General features: G+C 43.4%; 1 protein-coding gene across 4 annotated transcripts in view; it reads left to right on the top strand.

Moving 5' to 3' along the window:
• Positions 1–2,707: 2,707 nt before the first annotated feature.
• LOC120034966 (N-acetylgalactosaminyltransferase 7-like) overlaps positions 2,708–22,182 on the top strand; it is a 28,603-nt gene continuing 9,128 nt past the window's right edge. For 2 of the 4 annotated variants that reach the window (XM_038981688.1, XM_038981687.1), the window contains exons 1-4: positions 2,708–2,806; positions 2,925–2,989; positions 4,009–4,457; positions 21,430–21,596. In XM_038981688.1, coding sequence (XP_038837616.1) covers positions 2,734–2,806; positions 2,925–2,989; positions 4,009–4,457; positions 21,430–21,596 — 754 coding nt within the window. In that variant the 5' untranslated portion in view covers positions 2,708–2,733. Of the gene's footprint in view, positions 2,990–4,008; positions 4,458–21,429; positions 21,597–22,182 lie in introns of all 4 variants that reach the window. The other 2 variants (XM_038981690.1, XM_038981689.1) reach the window with 1 other exon arrangement.

Below are 22,182 nucleotides of genomic sequence, written 5' to 3'. Positions count from 1 at the left end.
ATAAACTGAGTTACAGTTCATATAAGGAAATCATTAAATTCAAGTACATTTGTTAGGCCCTAATCTATGGATTTCACATGACTGGGAATACAGATATGCATCTGTTGGTCAGATACCTTAAAAAAAAAAAAATGTAAAGTAGGGGCGTGGGTCAGAACCAGTCAGTTGTGTGTGTGTATATCTCTATCAAAGGAGGTTGGTGGCACCTTAATTGGGGAGGACGGGCTTGTGGTAATGGCTGGAGCAGAATTAGTGGAATGGTATCAAATAAATCAATGGTTTCCATGTGTTTAGATTTCTTTTTTTAATGTAAGTATTTAATTAGGCAAGTCAGGTAAGAACAAATTCTTATTTACAATGACGGCCTACCACGGCCAAACCCTAACCCGGATGACACAGGGTCAATTGTGCGCCACCCTATGGGACTCCCAATCAAACCCAGGATCGAACCAGGGTCTGTAGTGACACCTCTAGCACTGAGATACAGTGCCTTAGACCGCTGTGCCACTCGAGAGCCCATTGATGCCATTCCATTTGCTCTGTTCCAGCCATTATTATGAGCCGTCCTGCCCTCAGCAGCTTGCACCTATCTCTATCTCTGGAACACACTTGAGTCAACAAAGTTTGACACCTCCAGGATATTTAAGCAGGCCTACAGTATTCTTTTGAAAAGTTTCACATCTCAAATTCATGCATGTTATTTTGTGCGTAAAATGGAAAATCACTTGCAGTATATGACTGAAATACAAAATTCATGTCAATATTTGAAACAAGCATTAGGCCTCAGAGCTACCAAAAAGAAATGTCAAAAGGCAGCACTGTTCAAAACATGGTGACATTAAGCTAGGTGACATATCAGTGAGGTTGGCATTCACATGTTCAGTTATGTTGCCCCTGGTTGGTTCCATGCATGATGGAACAATCTGTAATGGTTAGTGCAATCCTGGGACGTGCCTATCTTAAACCAGAACCACAACCCTTACCAAACAACCCCAACCCGTAAAGATTGAAATGTCATATTCAATGAGGTGACGTAAGCGTTGGGACGTGCCAGGATCCTGGACATCAAGGACCTATCTGTAATAGCAAAGACTTGTATCTGTGGTTATAGCCTACCGAAATGTGGCAATGTTTTATAGCTATGCAAATACGATCCGCTAATCAAACGAGCCTGCGGCTTCCTGGTTTTGATTGCTCCACATCCGTGTGTCACTCTACCTTTTCAACCTGCGTTCTAATTTCTATAAGATTGCATCGTTCTAGAAATCATAGGCATGTCTTACATTCAGTGGCGATTTTAGCATGTGAATCTTGGTGGGGCAAAAAAATAAAAATGTGGGATGCATGCCAGAAAAGCCACTACAAAACACAACACAAAAAAATACATTAATTGCACTATAACGGTGACAAACTGTTAGGGCCTACATAAAGCTATCCCAACAGCAGAGTCCCAACAGCAGTCCCAACACCTTACTACTGTTACACCTGTCTATCCGCGGAGCCTTGTCTGGCAGCGAAACAGTTCATTCAGCCTCATTTACTGCCTTTAAAAAAAACATGGCTGATATGGCTGACTTGCTTAAACTAATGTGGTTTTTACTGACAATTGAGATGTACAAACTATGGCATAAGGGGACGACAAGCGGATAAGAGGCCATCCGTAATTTCGATTTAAGACATTAATGAGCGAGCTATTTTGTTTAGCACTTTTGAAATGTACAGCGACAGAATTCAGAACATGGGCCATTCTTACAGTGTTCTCCCTGTACACCAAGTCAGAACCGTAGGATAAATAAAGGAGGCATATAAGCAGACAATGAAAGCTCTTACAATATTCAATGATTACATTTCTCAAGAACAGGTTATAGGCTACATGTTCACCACCAAGTCAGATCAGTAGGTGAAATTAAGAGGTGAAAATAGATCAAATTATTAAGGTGAGGCACATGGGCTACTAACAGCTTACTACACAACACTTAGTATTACTTTCTTAGCTACAGTATACATATCTCACTGGCATATTACATAGTTTATTCAGCAGCATACAATACATTTTTGGACTTACCTTGTTGTGCTGTGCTCACTTGAACAGGAAGGTGGCGCGTCGGTCTTTCGTGGGCAAATCTTGGCATCAAACTTTGTCATCAAAGTCTGGCATTCTCAGTCCAATCAAAGATACTGTAGATATAATGTGATTTGACGTAATTTTATCTGTGGCCAGTGACCTTCAGCCTTCATGGATGGGCACTTCTAATGTAACTCTATGGCAGCACCCAAGGAGCTTGAATTTTCTAGCTCTACCTTTAGACTTAGAGAGGCTGTACTAGTGTCCCCATGAGTGACAGAACACTGAGCCAATCACGGCGCAACGCTCCGTATTTTCTGCTGGCTTGCCCCACCACCATAGAAAGCGCTGAGCTAGGCTGAAACACCTGCATTTTGGAGCTGTCTTACTCAATAAAACAAAAAAGAGACCATGTTTGTATGCGGCTTTATTAACTCAATGATATATATATATATATTTCTTTTAAACTTTGTTTGCAAACTGATATGTGACACATTAATGCCAAATAACATGCAAAACAGGAAAGCCCCCCCAACAACAACAAAAATGTGAAGCTCAAAAGAGTCCCACCTGCCCTGAATGACGGGTCGCCACTGCTTATATTATAACTTTTGCTCGCAGTAGGGCGGTGTGACAGACAGACAGAGAGAGAGCGCAGATAATGTTACATGCCGACGAGAGGGATTCAATCAGGAGAGGCGCACGGTTGGCTCAATTTGGGATTCGAACTGGTTTTGGCAGGTAAGGGTGCCACGAAGTAACGAGGTTAGCTAGCACCTTGTAGATGGTCTTATTTTCAAAATGAGGTTAAGAGTTGGATTTATTCTTCGTAGTGTAATAGTTATTGCCACATTCTTAGGGCTTGTGTTGCTTTGGTCTTCACTTTCGCCGAAAGAGCACGACGAAAATCCCTTTGCTAAACGGGTAAGTTTTCAATTACAACCAGCTTTCTATTGGTCAAACGTTATTTTATATGTTTCATGTGTTTTGTTGTAGCTATGCATTCTATAACATTTTTGGCATGTAATTCTGGCTAACGTTTCCTAACCATGTTGCTAAAGTCGCTAACGTCAGCTAGCAAGCAAGTCTTAGTCGTTGTCATGGAGATTGTTAGCGTTTGGGTCTATTTTAGCTAGCTACTGTAACGTTAATAGAGTACAAAAATGTAATTGGGACTTGATGACAGTCTTGCTAACTACCATTTGCTTATACATTTTGGTATCTAACGTGAACTAGTTAATCAGCCAGCTAACGTTAGCTAGCGTTCCTGCATTGAACCCCACTCATTCCTGAATGTCCGCCTGCGTTAGGTCATATTTAAATGCTTTGACGACAATATCAAACATAGCCGGAAGGCTTTAGTCTGGTAGCTGTCTCTCGTTCAAATTGTCTCCTGTTGTTCACGAATTCGACAATAGCAATCATTGTATGAAAAGAAATCACCAAGCTTGTAAAAACGTTATGTTGAAATGACACGTAGCCAGCTGGCGAAACGAATGCCTGGGAAGCTAGCCATCTACGTTAATGCATACCTGAAGCTAAACTCACACCTGTCAAGACTCGCACCGAAGCTGTAATTGCCTTTGTCGAATAAGTGATACTGTGTTAAAACAAACAATGCCGTGTAATTTCTTGGTTAGCTATGCAATGTTCCTAGCTATGTTTACTGTGAACCTCATGAACATAAACGCATGTGCATACCGTAATGTGGCCAGTGAAGGAATTCGACTTTAAGCTAATTGCTGGGGGACTAGTTAGCCAATTGAGCTGTCAAGTAGGGCAGATTAAGACCTTTGCTGATCCTGCAAACCTAGATGAAGAGCATGATAATCTGTTTAACCCTTTTACGCTTTGTAAAAGCTAGTAGCTACCGCTGTCAGCTAAACCATTTTAGGCCTTGGAAAAGCAATAGGCCTAGCTAACTTCTTTCTGATTCTATGTAGGAGGGAGATGCCCCTATCCTCTTGCCTAAGAATGACATTGCTGACCAGTTCAAACCCGTGGTCCCCTGGCCCCACGTGGAAGGGGTCGAGGTGGACCTGGACTCCATCCGACAGAAGAACAGAGGAGACGACAAGCTGGTTCCTGGCAAACCAGCCGGCGGTGCTCAGAACCAGCAGAATGTCATCCAGAAACAGTATGTCACCTTCAAGCCCCACACCAATGTCTACTCGGCACCCGTCCTAAGGAAGGGGACCCTGGGAAACTTTGAGCTCAAGGAGCCGGAGCCCCACGGGGTGCAGGATGGGCCTGGGGAGGGGGCGAAGCCGTTCGCCCTGGGAGCGGAGTACCACGAGGCCGCCCAGGCCAGCATTAAGGAATTTGGCTTCAACATGGTGGCCAGCGACATGATCTCCCTAGACAGGACCATCAGCGACATTCGCCATGAAGAGTAAGTAGTATTAAGGCCTGAGCCCAATCCAGGCAGATAGACAAGGTGCTGGGTCATAGTATCATTTTTTTTTTAGACCTAGGCCTATTGGAATGGTTTGTGTGTTATGGCATTTGAATTGGAATGAAGAAGGAATCTGTGACATTCACCATAAAGAGTAGTTACAGTAGCAGGCCGTAGAGCCCAGGTAGATGGTTACTGTATGGATTGGTGGTACTGTGTTGTATAGACTAGTAGTCGGCCCTATTAAGGATGTAGCTAGGCCTATCGGAATGGTACGTGTGTTAAGGAACTGTCATCAACTTAATGTTTTTTTCTCTTCTAAATATGTCTCACTGGGTGTTCCAGTTGAATGTTACTTCATCGTTCCTTTCACGAATGTTACAAATGTATTTTTTAAAAGATCATAATGTATCCATGGCTTGACATTAAGGTCTGAAAGGCACTTGGAAGTCAGGAGTCTTTTTTTTCGTTTTTTTGGCCTGATGATTATGATCACTTGCCTGAAAAATGTGAATGAACTATTTACACAGAAATGCCATACTAGCTGCCCTTTACCGACACAGGGGAGGAATCAATATAAAGTATAGAATATAAAGAATTTTAGTTATCAGCAAAAAATAATTATCAGAGCAGGCTCAACTTGCCATAAATTGTCTGTCATCTGCCATAAATTGTCTTTCACTTAAACAATAGGGGGGAGGAACCAGAAAGATCAGTTAGGCTATTGGAATTATTTTTACAGTTTTGGTTTCACCTGCTCAATATGGCAACCTAAAAGGAGGCTCAACTTGCGTCACTGTTCAGAGTTCCCTAGTCAATGGGGCAACCCTTTATGTCAATCCCGGTACATGTCATTTAGCAGACACTTTTATCCAAAGCAACTTTGTCATGCGTGCATACATTGGAATCTAACCCACTATTCTGGTGTCGCAAGCACAATTCTATACCTGAAGGGCTGGTATGACAAGGGTGTGGGTCAGGCTTTTAAAGGTTGGTTGTGCAATGTTAACAGAACAAAGGCCTACCACCAGACCAATAGAAAAGCAATTCTTTGGTAGTCAAACTATTCAGTTGGTCCATTATCAAAACTGTATATATTGTGTGTCACGAACTCACACCTTGAGATCCGAGGCGTGGCTTCTCTATTCTGTTTGTAGTGTTTGCGTCATATTGACATTTATTTTGAGAAGAGTTACCAATGCTTACATTTACACACACATTAGGCTATAGGCCTAGGTGTTCTATTGAAGATGTGTTTATCAAGTAAAGTCTGTATCAGCCACATTCTACCCATTTAGAATGTGGAAATGTAGCATCATTCTTCTAATAATGGTAAGAATTTTATTTTTATTTATTTTACCTTTTATTTAACTAGGCAAGTCAGTTAAGAACAAATTCTTATTTACCAAACCACATGACCTTTGTTTTGGAGGTGTTCAGAACACGGTTAAGGGTAGAGAAAGCTTGTTGGACACTAAGAAAGCTTTGTTGTAGAGCATTTAACACAAAATCCAGGGATGGGCCAGCTGCGTATAAGAACGTATCATCTGCATAGAAATGGATGAGAGAGCTTCCTACTGCCTGAGTGAAGAATGCTGGCTTTCTATGCAACACCTTAATTGAGTTATACACTGTAAGACGCGTTGTCTGAAATGTGCTCCTCAATTTATGACGAGGTAAGCCTATTATACATCACAAATTATACGCATGGTCTGATGGCTTGCAAGGTTTGTTTCTACTAGTGTTAATTTTGGCAGCAAATGGTGACTGAAATATTCTTCAAACAACTATTTTTCAGTGGCAATTGACAAGACTATAACTGACAAAAAAAAAGAATTTCAGTTGACTAAATTGAGAATTCTCTGACTACTAAGTGGACTGGGAAAGAGTTTTTGGAGTGATCGCTTCATCTTCGCTAACCTGCCTTTTTTAAGTAGCTACCCTTTGCCTGGTTGAGAAACACAAGCCCAAAAAACAGCATTGAGTTTAATAATAAAATGGTCTAGGTGTGTTTTTCTCTGCCTTGAGTAGGCTATAGAAGAGTAGGCCATCTTTGAATTTGTAGTCTCGCTCAGCCCTCCCACCCTGGGACTAGCCCCTCCCTCTCCAACTGCATCCTGGACTTCCTGACCTGTCGGCCTCAGGTGGTGAGGGTAGGCAACAACACCTCCGCCAGGCTGACCCTTGCACGGGGCCCCTCAGGGGTGTGTGCTTCGTCCCCTCCTGTACTTCCTGTTCATCAACGACTGTGTGGTCGTGCACGACTCCAACACTATCAAGTTTGCTGAAGACACAATGGTGGTCGGCTTGATCACTGACGGAGAGGAGTCAGCCTACAGGGAGGAAGTCAGACTTAGCAGTGTGGTGCCAGGACAAAACCTCTCCCTCAATGTCAGTAAGACCAATGAGCTGATCGTGGACTATAGGAGAAAGGAGAGAGCACGCCCCCAGCCACATCAACGGAGCTGTTGTGAAGTGGGTTGAGATCTTCAAGTTCCTTGGCGTCCATATCGCTAAGGACTTAACATGGTCCGCACAGTCGTGAAGAGTGAACTGCAGCGCCCCCCCCCCCCCCCCCCCCCTCTCAGGAGGCTGAAAAGATTTGGCATGGGCCCTCAGATCCTCGGAAGTTCTACAGCTGCACCATCGAGAGCATCTTGAATGGCTGCCTAACCGCTTGGTATGGCAATTGTACTGCCCTTGACCGCAAAGTGCTACAAAGGGTGACGCGGACAGCCCAGCACATCACTGGGGCTGAGCTCCCTGCCATCCAGGACATCTATACTGAACAAAAATATAAATGCAATGATTTCAACATTTTTTTTGTTATTCAGTTTTATAGTTCCTACAAGGAATTCAGTTAATTGAAATAAATTCATTGGGCCCTAATCTATGGATTTCACATGACTAGACAGGGGCGCAGCCATGGATGGGCTTGGAAGGGCATAGGCCCACCCACTGGGGAGCCAGGCCCAGCCAGTCAGAATGAGTTTTTCCTCACAAAAGGGGTTTATTACAGACATTGTTCTCAGTTTCATCAGCTGTCAGGGTGGCTGGTCTCAGCCGATCCCACAGGTGAAGAAGCCGGATGTGGATGTCCTGGTCTGGCATGATTACACGAGGTCTGCTGATGTGAGGCTGGTTGTACGTATTGCCAAATTCTCTAAAATGACATTGGAGGCGGCTTATGGTTGGGAATTCTCTGGCAACAACTCTGGTGGACATTCCTGCAATCAGCATGCCAATTGCACACTCCCTTAACTTGAGACCTCTTTGTGTTATGTGACAACTGCACGTTTTAACGTGGCCCTTTGTTGTCCCAAGTACAAGGTGCACCTGTGTAATGATCAGGCTGGTTAAATGAAAACAAATTTGTGCACACAATTTGAGAGAAGCTTTTTGTATGCAAGGAACATTTCTGGGATATTTTATTTCAGCTCATGAAACTTGGGACCAGTACTTTACATGTTGCAATTATATTTTTGGTCAGTGTATATATCAGGCAGTGTCAGAGGAAGGCCTGAAAAATTCCCAAAGACTCCAGCCACCCAAGCCATAGACTGTTCACTCTGCTACTGTCCGGCAAACAGTATCGCGGCATTGTCTCTTGGACCAACAGGCTCGGAGACCGCTTCTACCCCTAAGCCATAAAACTGCTAAATAGCCAGACTACTAAATAGTCAATTAATGGTAACCAAACCATCTCACACTGTCATTCTCACACCGACACAACACAAACATACACACTTTTACACTCATTTGCTGCTGCTACTGTTTTTTATTAGACTCTTATCTATCCTGATGCCTACCCTGCCTTAATGTACATATCTATGTCTAATACCTCTTACCTCTCGTACATTGACCTGCTACTCCCTGTGTATATAGCTCAATTCTTGTGTATTTTATTCCTTGTTAGTTACTATTCTTTTTTTAAACTCTGCATCGTTGGGAATGGTTCGTAAGCTAGTATTTTACGGTTACGTCTACACCAGTTTTATTCAGTGCATGTGGTAAATAAATTTGATTTGATACATTGAATTTCAATCTACAATGTTCATACTTTTTTCAGTGGAACGTGGCCCTGTTAACATTACCAGTGGCCTATATGCGAACATTTTGGTGGCACAGAAAGAAAAAGGTTCACAAATCTTGCTGCTGTGATTGCACACTGGTATTTCACCCAATACATATGGGAGTTATCAAATTTTGATTTGTTTTCTAATTCTTTGTGGGTCTGTGTAATCTGAGGGGAAATATGTCTATGGTCATACATTTGGCAGGAGGGTAGGAAGTGCAGCACAGTTTCCACCTCCATTTTGTGGGCAGTGTGCACACAGCCTGTCTTCTTGAGCCAGGTCTGCCTACGGCGGCGCCTCCCAATAGCAAGGCTCTCGCTCTCTGCACTTGTCTGTTTTTGTATGTAATGTGCAACATCTATGCAGGCTGAATTGGGAATTTACATAGGCAGATAATTCGTATACAATATTATTCTTACTGTATGTGTTTGTCATTTCTGCTGTTGGGAAGAGAATAAGAAGTTATGCAGAAAAATGTTGGTAGGACAAAGCTATAGGTTTGTGCACATGAAAGTCAGTGATTTTATGTTTGCTATAAGTTAGCTCATTGTGCAAATGTATTTGTTTTCAATAAACATTGGAGACTAAATAGTCAACAATCTAAGCCAACCCGGGCTGTTTTGCCCGAGTTAGTTTCTCACGTGTCGGTTTTGTTGCTAAACAGTCAACCCGTCTATAAGGAATGAGGGGAAAATATATCAAAGTTGCTTGGCGACATGGACAAAAATCCATATCACAATAAATTGACTGAATTATCACTAAACGATGAGTTGAACGATAAATGTATAACTTACTTTTTTACATTTACTACTACTTTGAATGCTGTAGCTATCAGTTGTCCCGTGTTTAGGATTCACCCGTGTTGGGGTAATGCCTTAACCTGTTATATATGTAATCAGACTGATTTTTATGAGTAACGGAGTGAAGTAACGCATTTTCAAATTGGGCAATATTGTTCGTTAATTTATCAAACAATGCCTGCGGTACTTTCAGAATCATATCTCCACCGCGCGTGTTTCCATGATCCAATCTCAACTTGTTTCCTCAGTTAGTTCTTATGTGAGCTGAGAGGCTGTTTGGAGAAATGTCATGACAGCTGCTGTCTGTAGAATTGTATAGAGTGCGCACCTCTGATCTTTGCCATTAATCGCTTCTGTGATGGCAAAGCCCATAGCGGGTTTTCCTGTCTAGTGGAAATGATCCCCTCTATACATCTCTATTGGTCTGTGGCTGTGCAGTCCTATAACCAGACCTGGCTGCTCGTGAGATTTTGACTGTAAATACAGTGCATTTGGAAAGTATTCAGACCCCTTTTTCCACATTTTATTACAAATATTTACATAAGTATTCAGACCCTTTACTCAGTACTTTGTTGAATCACCTTTGGCAGTGATTGCAGCCTTGTCGTCTTAGGTATCACGCTACAAGCTTGACACACCTGTCTTTGGGGAGTTTCTCCCATTTATTTTCTGCCGATCCTCTCAAGCTCTGTTGGATGTTGAGCGTCGCTGCACAGCTATTTTCAGGTCTCTCCAGAGACGTTAGATTGGGTTCAAGTCTGGGCTCTAGCTGGGCCACTCAAGGACATTCAGAGACTAGTCCCGAAGCCAGTCCTGCACTGTATTGGCTGTGTGCTTAGGGTTGGTGTACTGTTGGAAGGTGAACCTTCGCCCCAGTCTGAGGTCCTGAGCACTCTGGAGCACTTAAAAAAAAATCAAGGATCTCTCTATACTTTGCTCCGTTCATCTTTCCCTCAATCCTGATTAGTCTCCCAGTCCCTGAAAAACATCCCCACAGCATAATGCTGCCACCACCATGCTTCACTGTAGGGATGGTGCCAGGTTTCCTCCAGACGTGACGCTTTGCATTCAGGCCAAAGAGTTCAATCTTGGTTTCATCAGACCAGAGAATCTTGTTTCTCATGGTCTGAGAGTCTTTAGGTGCTTTTTGGCAAACTCCAAGCAGGCTGTCATGTGCATTTTACTGGGAAGTGGTTTCTGTCTGGCCACTCTACCATAAAGGCCTGATTGGTGGAGTGCTGCAGAGATGGTTGTCCTTCTGGAAGGTTCTCCTATCTCCACAGAGGAATTCTGGAGCTCTGTCAGTGACCATCGGGTTCTTGGTCACCTCCCTGAGCAAGGCCCTTCTCCCCCATTTGTCAGGGTGGCCTCGGGTACGCGCAATGCCGCCGGGGGTACGCCAAATAAAAATGTGATTCACATTTTCAAACATTCCATTTAGATTTTCCAACGGGGCAAAACATTTGGGTGACTTTTTTTTTTTTTTTTTTTTTTTTCACTGCCAAAAATGAAATGTAACCATCTAGTGTTCAGCTAAATAACAACACAATGTCAAAAACAGGTATCCTAGTCAAATAATAAACATCCAATCACATTAACCATTACTCTCTCGTGGGAATTCCACTAATGTAGCTGCTGCTCATTCCGTTTGCTCAAAAATGTATAAATGGTTAAAAAAAGTAAGGCCCGCATCCATAGAGACACGTACCAGCTCTACTGGTAGTACTGCTACTACCAGCAGTACTATACCTGCACCACTATACCTGCACCTGTCGACGACACAAGTTGTTCTGCTTCCACGTGCACATCCAATGCTAACATCAGTAATTCTACATTTGTTGTTAGCCCAGCTAGCATGAACGCTGACAGTTGTGAATCTGATGCTGCCGATGAGCTACTGCCCCCTTACCCGGGAAAGCACCGAACAGACAGGGACGTTGGACCATTGAAGAGGCGCAAATATGATAACTACATTGATTTGGGGTTCACTTATATTGGGAGTAGTGCCTTTCCTCAGCCACAGTGTGTTATGCGTTTATGGGGGGTCAATTTTAAGGAAGACATCCTCTTCTGGAAACCAGGACAACAGGAGAGGATATTTTTAAAGTGCTGGACAGCTTTGTGACATCAAATGGACTTTGGTGGTCAAGATGTGTTGGTATCTGTACTTATGGCGCAAAAGCCATGACAGAGAGACATAGTGGAGTGGTAACGTGCGTGCAAGCAGTTGCTTCCGACGCCACTTGGGTACACTGCAGCATCCACCGAGAGGCTCTTGCTGCCAAGGGAATGCCTGACATCTTTGTTAAAGCAAGGCCCCTTGACTCTCGTGTATTTTCTGCATTATGCAATGATATGGGCAGCGATCATGTAACGCTTTTACAACGTACAGAAGTGCGCTGGTTATCAAGGGTTAAATTATTGACACGTTTTTTTTAAATTGAGAGAAGCTGAAATTTTTATTTATTTTACTGACCATAATTTTCACTTGTCTGACTGTTTGCGTGATGACGAGTGAGTTTCTCACACGACTGGCCTATCTGGGTGATGTTTTTTCTCGCCTGAATGATCTGAATCTAGGATTACAGGGACTCTCCTCAACTATATTCAATGTGCGGGACAAAATTGAGGCTATGATTAAGAAGTTGGAGCTCTTCTCTGTCTGCATTAACAACACACAGGTCTTTCCATCATTGCACACAAAAGAAAATCATACAAACTAACTCAAGCTTACGGACAATGTCAAATGTGATATAGCGAAGCACCTGAGTGAGCTGGGTGCGCAATTACGCAGGTACTTTCCCGAAATGGACCACACAAACCACTGGATTCATTATCCTTTTCATGCCCTGCCTCCAGTCCACTTACCAATTACTGAACAAGAGCGCCTCGTAGAAATTGCAACAAGCAGTTCTGTGAAAATTTTATTTAATCAAAGCCACTGCCAGATTTCTGGATTGGGCTGCGCTCAGAGTATCCTGCCTTGGCATATAGGGCTGTTAAGACACTGATGCCCTTTGCAACCACGTACCTATGTGAGAGTGGATTCTCAGTCCTCACTAGCATGAAAACTAAATACAGGCACAGACTGTGTGTGGAAAATGATTTAAGACTTTGACTCTCCAATACAACACAACATTGCAGAGTTATGTGCATCCTTTCAAGCATACCCTTCTCATTAACCTGTGGTGAGTTATTCACAATTTTTAATGAACAAATAAGGTTTTGTATGTAAGATGGCTAAATAAAGAGCAAAATTATTTATTATTATTTGTTCGCTGGTCCTATAAGAGCTCTTTGTATCAACCCAGCTCGTGGGAAGTGACAAACTCAAACTCATATGTTTAATAAATGTATCGAATAGTGTGTGTGTGTGTGTGGCAGGCTTACAATGATGGCAAAAAAACATTTGAGAGTGCGCTGACCTTGGTGCTAGAGGGGGTACGCAGCTGTAGCTGTTCAAAGGAGAGCTCTACGGACAATTCCTTCGACCTTATATAGACGTGTGTGTGTGCCTTTCCAAATCATGTCCAATCAATTGAATTTACCAAAGGTGGACTCTAATCAAGTTGTAAATATCTCAAGGATGATCAATGGAAACAGGATGCACCTGTGCTCAATTCTGAGTCTCCTAGCAAAGGGTCTGAATACTTATGTTTTTTTTTTTATATACATTTGCAAAAAAATCTAAACCTGTTTTTGCTTTGTCATTATGGGGTATTGTGAAGATTGAGGAAAAACATTTAATCCATTTTAGATTAAGGCTATAACGTAACAATGTGGAAAAAGTGAAGGGGTCTGAATACTTTCCGAATGCACTGTAGGTAGGAGCAGCAGCTCATCTTTGGTAGAGCACTCGCCAAGCTCCCTATGAGTGTCAAAGAAATGGTGAGATTTCCTTTTTTTTTTATGAAAGTAATGCAAAGTAGTATAGTAGTAACGCATTACTTTCCACACAAAGCAATATTGTAAAGTAGTTCATTAAACAAAAGTAATGTAATGAGTAATATTACTTTTAAGTGACTTATCCTATTAGCTGCTGCATTTAATTTCAAACTTCACATTTCTCTACTTTAGTGTAATTATCAATATCTGTAAAATGCCCTCTAATTATTTCCAGCTCTATCACACTAGGTCTATGTATACTGAACAAAAATGTAAGCGCAACATTTAAAATGTTGGTCCCATGTTTAATGAGCTGAAATAAAGAATCCCGGAAATTTCCCATATGCACAAAAAGCTTATTTCTCTAACATGTGCACAAATTTGTTTACATCCCTCTTAGTGAGCATTTCTCCTTTGCCAAGATAATCCATCCACCTGACAGGTGTGGTATATAAACAAGCTGTTTTAAAAAGCATGATCATTACACAGGTGCACCTTGTGCTGGGGACAATAAAAGGCCAGTCTAAAATGTGCAGTTTTGTCACACAACACAATGCCACAGATGTCTCCAAGTTGAGGGAGCGTGCAATTGGAATGCTGACTGCAGGAATGTCCACCAGAGCTGTAGCCAGATAATTTAATGTTAATTTGTCTACCATAAGCCGCCTCATGTCGTTTTGGAGAATTTGGCAGTACGGCCAATCAGTCTCACAACCGCAGACCACATGTAACCACGCCAGCCCAGGACCTCCATATCCGGCTTCACCTGTGGGATCATCTTAGACCAGCCACCCAGACAGATGATGATACTGTGGGTTTGTACAACCAAAGAATTTCTGTACAAACTGTCAGAAACCGTCTCAGGGAAGCTCATCTGTGTGCCTGTTGTCCTCACCCGGGTCCTCACCCGACTGCAGTTCGGCATCGTAACCGACTAGTGGCAAAATGCTCACCTTCAATGTCCACTGGCACGCTGGAGATGTGTACTCTTCACAGATTAATCCTGGTTTCTACTGTACCAGGCAGATGGCAGAGAGTGTATGGCTGTCTACCGTGTGGGAGAGCGGTTTGCTAATTGTCAACGTTGTGAACAGCGTGCCCCATGGTGGGGTCATGGTATGGGTAGGCATAAGCTACAGACAATTGCATTTTATTGATGGCAATTTGAATGCGCAGAGATACCATGACGAGGCCCGTTGTCATGCCATTCATCCTCCACCATAATGTTTCAGCATGATAATGCACAGCCCCATGTCGCAGGGATTTCTACACAATTCCTTGAAACTGAAAATGTCTGCATACTCACCTAAACACGTCACCCATTGAGCATGTTCGAGATGCTCTGGATCGACGTGTACGACAGTGTTGCAGTTCCTGCTAATATCCAGCAACTTCACACAGCCATTGAGGGGTACAACAACCTTCCACAGGCCACGATCAACAGCCTAATCCACTCTATGTGAAGGTGTCGTGCATGAGGCAAAATCGTGTTCACACCAGAGACTGACTAGTTTTCTGATCCACGCCCCTACTTTTTTTAATTGATCTGTATTTCCAGTTGTGAAATCCGTAGTTTAGGGCTTAATTTATTTCAATGAACTGATTTCCTTTTATATGAGCTGTAACTCTGTAAAATTGTTGACATTTTTGCATGTTGCATTTTTTTATATTTTTGTTCAGAGTATATCATAGCATTGGTAAAACTATGCGAAGTGATGGGAATCCCTGTAACAACACTGGTTATTAATGCATTGATGGAACTCTTAAGGTCATGTGACGATGTAATAATATGAGGGGCAGTCTACGAGACCTCTGTGCCAGTGGGAGCCCTACCGTAGAACATCAGCGTATATACAGAAGAGCAGTCCAGCCAGCCAAAACACACGCAACAACATAAATCCAATTAACCTGCATTATGGCTTTAGTTTATATCAGAGCAGATTAGAGAACAGTCATAGCAGAACAAATGAGGAATGGCGGCTAGGCTGTCCCATGGCTAGGTCAACCCAAGGTTCTCAAGCTGAGGGGAAACCTTTTGGATTTCATTTGCATGGAGTTGTTTTGGATTCAGTGTATAAAGGAACGTATCAGATCGCCTAGTCCTCCCAACCCTGGAAGTAGAATGCAGCTACAGATTCTTTTCATTACTGGAGATGCGTGAAGGATGTCCCTATCCCTATAGTATAGGCTATGTTGCCAGTGGTCTGGTTCTTGATAAGACTGTTACCTAGGTTTTATTACTGTACACTAGCTGATTACAGTATTCTGTAGAGTTGTGTAGCAGTACATTTCAGGTACTGAGTGAAGTTTGGTATAATGAATATCCAGCTGAACAGAAAGGAGCAGTCGTAGGGCAAGTCAATCGGGTTTATTACAAGTTGTAACGGAGACGCCTCCAGCACAGAGTAGAGAATGTCTAACTGGCCTCTTGGAGACAGGCCCTTTTTTCTTCTAATCAGACAACACCAAATGTTCTGGAAACACCAGCCCGAGAGGCTCGCAGTTCAAAACCAAGGCAGCGGCTTTGTCAGCTGCTACAGAATCGGTGTCCCCAGAAGGTCATCAATACAACCGTGAATAATCAGTGTGTCCTTCTACCTCCAGTCTGGCGTCAATCACTATCAACCGATATGAGCATAATCCATAACAAGTCTAGTGACCAACCCCCACCTTGAGTGTCACAACTAGAACACTGGAAATGTGTGTTACAGAAATATGCTAAACATTGTTTCACAAGCATTTCGCAACACCCACAAGCATTTCGCTACACTCGTATTAACATCTGCTAACCATGTGTATGTGACAAATAAAATTTGATTTGATCACTCTTAACTAAATATGATCTTTAGTCTGCTTTAATTTTCCAATTTATATATGGCCAAACCAGGGGAGAATGACTGCCCCCTCTCATTGAAGCCATGGAAGTTCAAGGCCAACAGTGGTACGGCAGGCATTGTTAGCAGAAAACCGGATTCCCCAATATAGTGAATGTGGAAAAATTGTCATCTTTGTGGAAAAACATTTTTGGAAGAACATCATGGTACCAGTAATTGCTTCTAATACACCAAATGTATGTTCTTGAACTTTTTATTTTATTTTTTTATCGCACACAGAAGTTTAAGGGTAATTTAGTTGCTAATGGCAGCCTGCAGTACCCCGGTCGGTCTTCAACTTGAGTTACTCGATGAGAGGGAGCAGCGTCACTTCCTGGAGTAGCTCAAACGTTTCAGGTTATGTCTCCATGAGACGCCGTCTTAACAGATTTCAATTGGCTTCAATGCGCTTAGGAATGAAAGGTGGCACCTCATCGTTTTGTCTGTGTGCACATTGGGCCACACACACTGTCACTGATTAACTCACAATGGACTAATACTGTGTGGAGAACAAACAGGCAAAGGTGTATTTCTCCAGCCTTTCATCTGGCTGCAGGGCCCAGTGGGAACACAAAGGGCACCTTTGAACAGTCAGCATGAGACAGGACAGGCATCCCTGGTTGGACGCTACAGTACAGGCTTTAGGTTATGTGGCTGGGCTGCTGACATCCACATGGACTTTACTATAGCCTAGTCAGTATGGGAGATAATGGATGCTAGACTAAAGAACATGATGACTGATTGTGGCTGGGCTGGGCCCCCTTTTTGGTTTGGTGCTTCCTAGGAATGTAGGACAACATACTGTCGACTGATTACATTAACTGTAGTAGGTGTGAGACTGTTGCTGCACCCAGACCAGGGGTGTAGTGGAGGGTGAACGTCTTTCTATTTGTGAAATGGCATTCACGCACTTTAACCACTACATCACTGCCCCAGACCTAACTGTTGATATTAGACTGCATGTCTAGACTGTCTACATATGTAAACCGTTCCATGATATATGGGTAGCTGTACATTATTCCGTCAGTTTGAGGCTGTTGACAGCCATGTGAACTGCACCGTGTTAGGAAAATAGAACTTGTGTGGACTAACCAGTTACTGACAAAGTGCATCACTTGTAGTGACTTGAGCTGCTCTATACAAAGACGGTCCTGATTGGCACACTGCTATTCACACCTTTCTGTGGATCAGTGCACAGCAGATGTAGGCAAAGGTGTCACACTCCATTAGGGGGGCTCCCGAGTGGCGCAGCGGTCTAAGGCACTGCATCTCAGTGCTAGATGCGTCACTACAGACGCTCTGGGTCGAATCCAGGCTGTATCACAACCGGCCCTATTGGACTCCCAATTACGGCGGCACACAATTGGCCCAGCGTCGTCCAGGTTTGACCGGTGTAGGTCGTCATTGTAAATAAGAATTTGTTCTTAACTGACTTGCCTAGTTAAGTAAAGGTTACATAAAAATGTAAATAGTATAGAGAGGCTTTGCCACCATATATATATATATATATTTTGCCAAACATTACACATTACCAAACATTGTAAAATATTTATCTGGAATAGAAAGCTGTTTGGTCAATTTGAACATTATTACCCTTTTTAATAGATGTTCACGATCATTTGTCAATATTTATTTAGCTTAATCTGTGTTTGATTACAGAAAACCCATGTGGCTGAGGTGGATTGGTTGTACTTTAGTTGTGCAATCAGGATGTGAATGGTCTCAACACAGGATCTGTAGTTCCTGTTTTGGCCACAAGATGGCCCACTGCAGTCACTATTGAGCAGCCTTGTCCATTACACTTAATTTTAGCCCCGTTCAGGACATTGGGTAAGACTGCAATTCAGTGGCAGGAACTCTCTTGAGTTTCATGGCAGATACCGTTAGACATTCTCACCTCTCTGCAGAGGGGCTGAGTTGTGTTGCCTATATGTGCATGCTTGGCCCCAGTCCCATAACACGGTGGGAAGAAGCCAAGGATGTTCAGTATTTTCACCACAGCTCTGGCTCAGCTGCCCTCCTCCAGGTGCTGTGTGAGTAAACAAAAACAACTCTCTGATGAAGCGCGAGCCTGTATCAATTAGACTAGTCCCGAGACACGGCCGTAGGTCTACAGATAGGACTAGTTGTCAGCCTGGTATAAATAGTAAACCGGTTAAGCGCTCAGTCTTTTCCGCGCTGAACAGTTCTTATCATGTTTCTGCAAAATCTGAACGTATCCAATATCCACACATGACACTAGCACTACAACACTGTTAAAAGTTATTAACTTCTATAATTTGTGTAAGCCTTATGAAAACATTGACGTTACACCCTTAGCCTCCTCCTTAAATCACGACTTTAAACACTTAATAGTTTTTAGTGCTGTGATTTTCATAACTTCTCTGACAGATCATAGCCCTTTTTATTTAGGATGCGTGTGGTACTTTACATGTGACTTGGCTGTGGCCTACATGTTCCAGGCTTCATGTTTGTGTGTGTGTGGTTGAGAGGTAGGTTTAGTAGCTATCTGTCATACATTAGTGTTTCTCTGGGAGGGTGACTGGGTTAGAGCTGCCTAGCTTGGCGGGATCCTGTCAGCAGAAATGTGGTGAAACAGTCTCCATTTAAGATTTCTGCGAGGCGCTTCACTTCAAGGCTGCGGCGGTGTTTTATAGGCAGGAAGATGGCTGACCTTCGCGCAGCACAGGACCCTCTTTCCCTCTACACACACTTGTTTTAGCTCTGTCTCCTTCCTATACTATTTGTCAGGCGCACACACACGTACTGAAACTCACACGAAGCCCCAAGAGCGACAAGTTACCTTCACAGACTGTGAGTTCAGGCACCAGTGTTATTCATTAGTGTTGCTCTTGTCTACCCCTCCGTAGAACTCAGCACAGGGAGAACTGTTGTCTTTATAGACGCGTGATGAATGTTTCCACACACAACGATCACTCTTCAAGCCTCCAGTCTGCATCCTGACAGATATGTTGGCAAATAATCTAAGCTACATTTTGCGTCATTTATGTTTACGTCGTCTGTCCACGAGATGAGTTGGCGAAATGCTTGCAAAATCCGTATGGAAGTTTTGCGATTTGTAATTCCATGTGGAGAAATTCATGACCTTTTGCCAAGAGTAGTGAGTTCAGTGTGTTGTCGTTCTGAGAACGAAAGTCTCTGGGACAGACCTTCCCTCTCACACAACAACAGCAGCCCAAGCCATTCAACTGTGCCCGCTCCCTTGAGTTAATTAACATCAGGTCCAAGACCATCACTGGGTATGTTTCTATTTGTGTCGTTTCAGATGGGAATGAGCGAGGCTTTCGTGGAAACTCATGTAGGCTAACCGCTGTTCTGCAATGGATCCCTGTGGGGACTTTTTTTCTCTCCAGAAAACACTCCGCACTGTCAGAGCAAATTACCCATAGGCCTGGTGAATATTCATGAAATGAAGTGCAGCAACTTCAAAACAGTTCTCAAATGCAGTAGATTTGAATACAGCCATAGAGCTTACCCCATGTGTGGACTATTGCACACTGTTTACAAGAAGCTGATATGACTAATGCTTTCCTCCCCTGCCCTTCTAACTCATCGACGCCTCTACTCAAAACACAAGCCAGCATACTGTAGCTGAAGGATAAGCCATTAGTTACACTGTTAAACACGGAGATGGGTTGGGGGATGGTAAGAGCACTGAATCCCAGTTCAGTAGAAGATCCCCCTCTAATCTTTTCTTTCACAACTTTCTATAAGCCTCTCCAGGGAGACTTCTTAAGTGGCACCCTATTCACTATATAGACGCTCCATGTCTGTCTTTAGTGCCTCCCTCTTTTGGCCTTTCCTAGCCTTTATTTACTGTTGAAGCTTTTTTGTGCAGGTCATAATGACGTGGCAGTCCAAAACCTCCCTGGCTGTAAAAGTGAGTGACTGAGGAGGTGCCTGAGGATCTTAATCTGTTTTCAGGCCTGGGGAGGCTGAAAGACACTTTCTCTTAATGGAGCTGTGAGCTCTCGGGTTATATTAAAGGTTTGGTCAAACAAGACTGTAATCTGAGGTGTTTTGGTGGGTGAGAACCAGGAGGACAGGCCAGAACAGGAGCCGTTCTGCATGTTACTGCAGGGGAGATGCGATGGGAGCAACACACACACTAACACAAGGATTAACATTTGCAATGCAAAACACATCCAAAACATACACACGTCACAATGCACACAAACCAGCCAGGCATTTCTTAGAACATTTTACATGCCAAATGTTATTATCATCCTAAACAGGAAGGACGGGTAGGCAGACCTGTGCGATTCACCATAAATGAAACCTCCCAGAGATGCTCTGTAGACTGTTCTCAGTTCAGTCTCTAAGCCTTAACCCCTCCCAGGTACTCTAGATCTGCTGTGCTGCAAACTGTTTTCAGTTCAGCCCAGACCTGACCAACCTCTTACTGCTCACTCTGTCCTGAATTCCGCATATCACTGATAACGCTCAAAATTCTTGGGTCAAGTAACCTCAGACGCCTCGACGCTCCGTATTTTCCTTTCAGGTTGTCCCCGATTGCTTTGCTAGTGCCAAGGGCTCAAACCAAGGCTAAAAATAGACCCTCAGAATGCCACACCAGTGTCTGGCCCGGCCTCTCGCTCTCTCTCTCACACACACTCAGCTGTATTAACAGGGCAGTTGGATGGCTAGTTGTAGGGCAATTGGCTGGCTTGAAGCTGATACGTAGGCATGGCATGTGGCAATGGAAGGTAGTGAGTACTGTTGTTTTTGCAGTAGAAGAGCAGCAGAGACCTATAGTGAGTGAGTACGCTGAGAATGAGGAAGTGAAGTCCAGGACACACACACACAGCGCACTCTGCCAAAAGGAAACCACACAAAGCAGGGCTGCCTTCCTGCCTCACAGATGGTCTGCCTGTGGAGGAGGAGGGGGGAGGGGATTGGGGGTTGTGACAGAGGCCTAGCAGAGCTCTGGGTAAACACAAAGGAGAAGGAGCTAGGCAGCTGAGCTTAGTGCTATCATGTGTTGGAATGGATCTAGCTAGCAGCAATTGCTGGTGAAGCTAAGCTAGCCAGGTCTGTGTCTATTCTGATGTCTTCAGATTGCATAGTGGAATCTGTTGTGCATTTTGCCTCTTAAAAAAAAAAAAAAAAAATGGTGTACAGTCCTATGTCACTCCAAAGCAGTATTTTCTAAATGTATGAAATGCTATACAAACTTGGTCAAAGTATGTTACTTTCCAGCTTCTGAACATAGCCTAATCTATATAAATATTCCCTGTTATCCACTACATGTACAGTATGTATTTATGTATGTATGCCTACAGCCATTTGAATTCTTCCTCTCCTCCTACTGTAGGTGTAAGTACTGGCACTACGACGACAACCTGTTGACGTCCAGTGTCATCATCGTGTTTCACAACGAGGGCTGGTCCACCCTGATGAGGACGGTCCACAGCATCATCAAGAGAACGCCCAGACGATACCTGGCCGAGATCGTCATGATCGACGACTTCAGCAACAAAGGTAGCATTGGTTTGAGTACAAGTAATTACAACACAGGGCTGATAGTGTTTTGTCTTTGTACCAATATTGTCTTATGAACTAACGCTCGCCCCCTTACTAACTCTGACTTAGCTGACAGCTACATTATTGATGTACTTACTGTGACATGTGGTTGTCCCACCTAGCTACCTTAAGATCAATGAGTCGCTCTGGATAAGAGGGTCTGCGAAATGACTTGCATGGAAATGTTTGTTCCATTTTGAATTAGCCAATCAGGTTAGACTACAAGGCTTCATGACATCACTCTGCTGCAGTGTACCAGCGCTTCACTGCTGTACTTGTACATTTCCTCACAAGCCTTAGTGCATAACATGTCTATTCTTGGTTTAAGGTTAAAAGCACCCTGCTTTGTTTCAGCTAGGCTAGTAGATAACTACAGTTGGCTGTAAGCAGGGGACCCCCACTCCAATTACCAAGTAAAACGCCCAGCAATTGAATCAGCGCTCTGCAACAACACTTTGCCATTGTCATGCTAAATTATCACCGGCTATGAAAAGCATTGGAGTGGAACAGCCTTTCGCCTCCAGTGTCTCCCTTAGTCTTCCAT

Source organism: Salvelinus namaycush, chromosome 42, assembly GCF_016432855.1.
Source record: "Salvelinus namaycush isolate Seneca chromosome 42, SaNama_1.0, whole genome shotgun sequence".
NCBI classification, from domain to species: domain Eukaryota; kingdom Metazoa; phylum Chordata; class Actinopteri; order Salmoniformes; family Salmonidae; genus Salvelinus; species Salvelinus namaycush.
The sequence above is the reverse complement of the archived record's forward strand: the minus strand, read 5'-3'. Positions and strand labels throughout refer to the sequence as shown.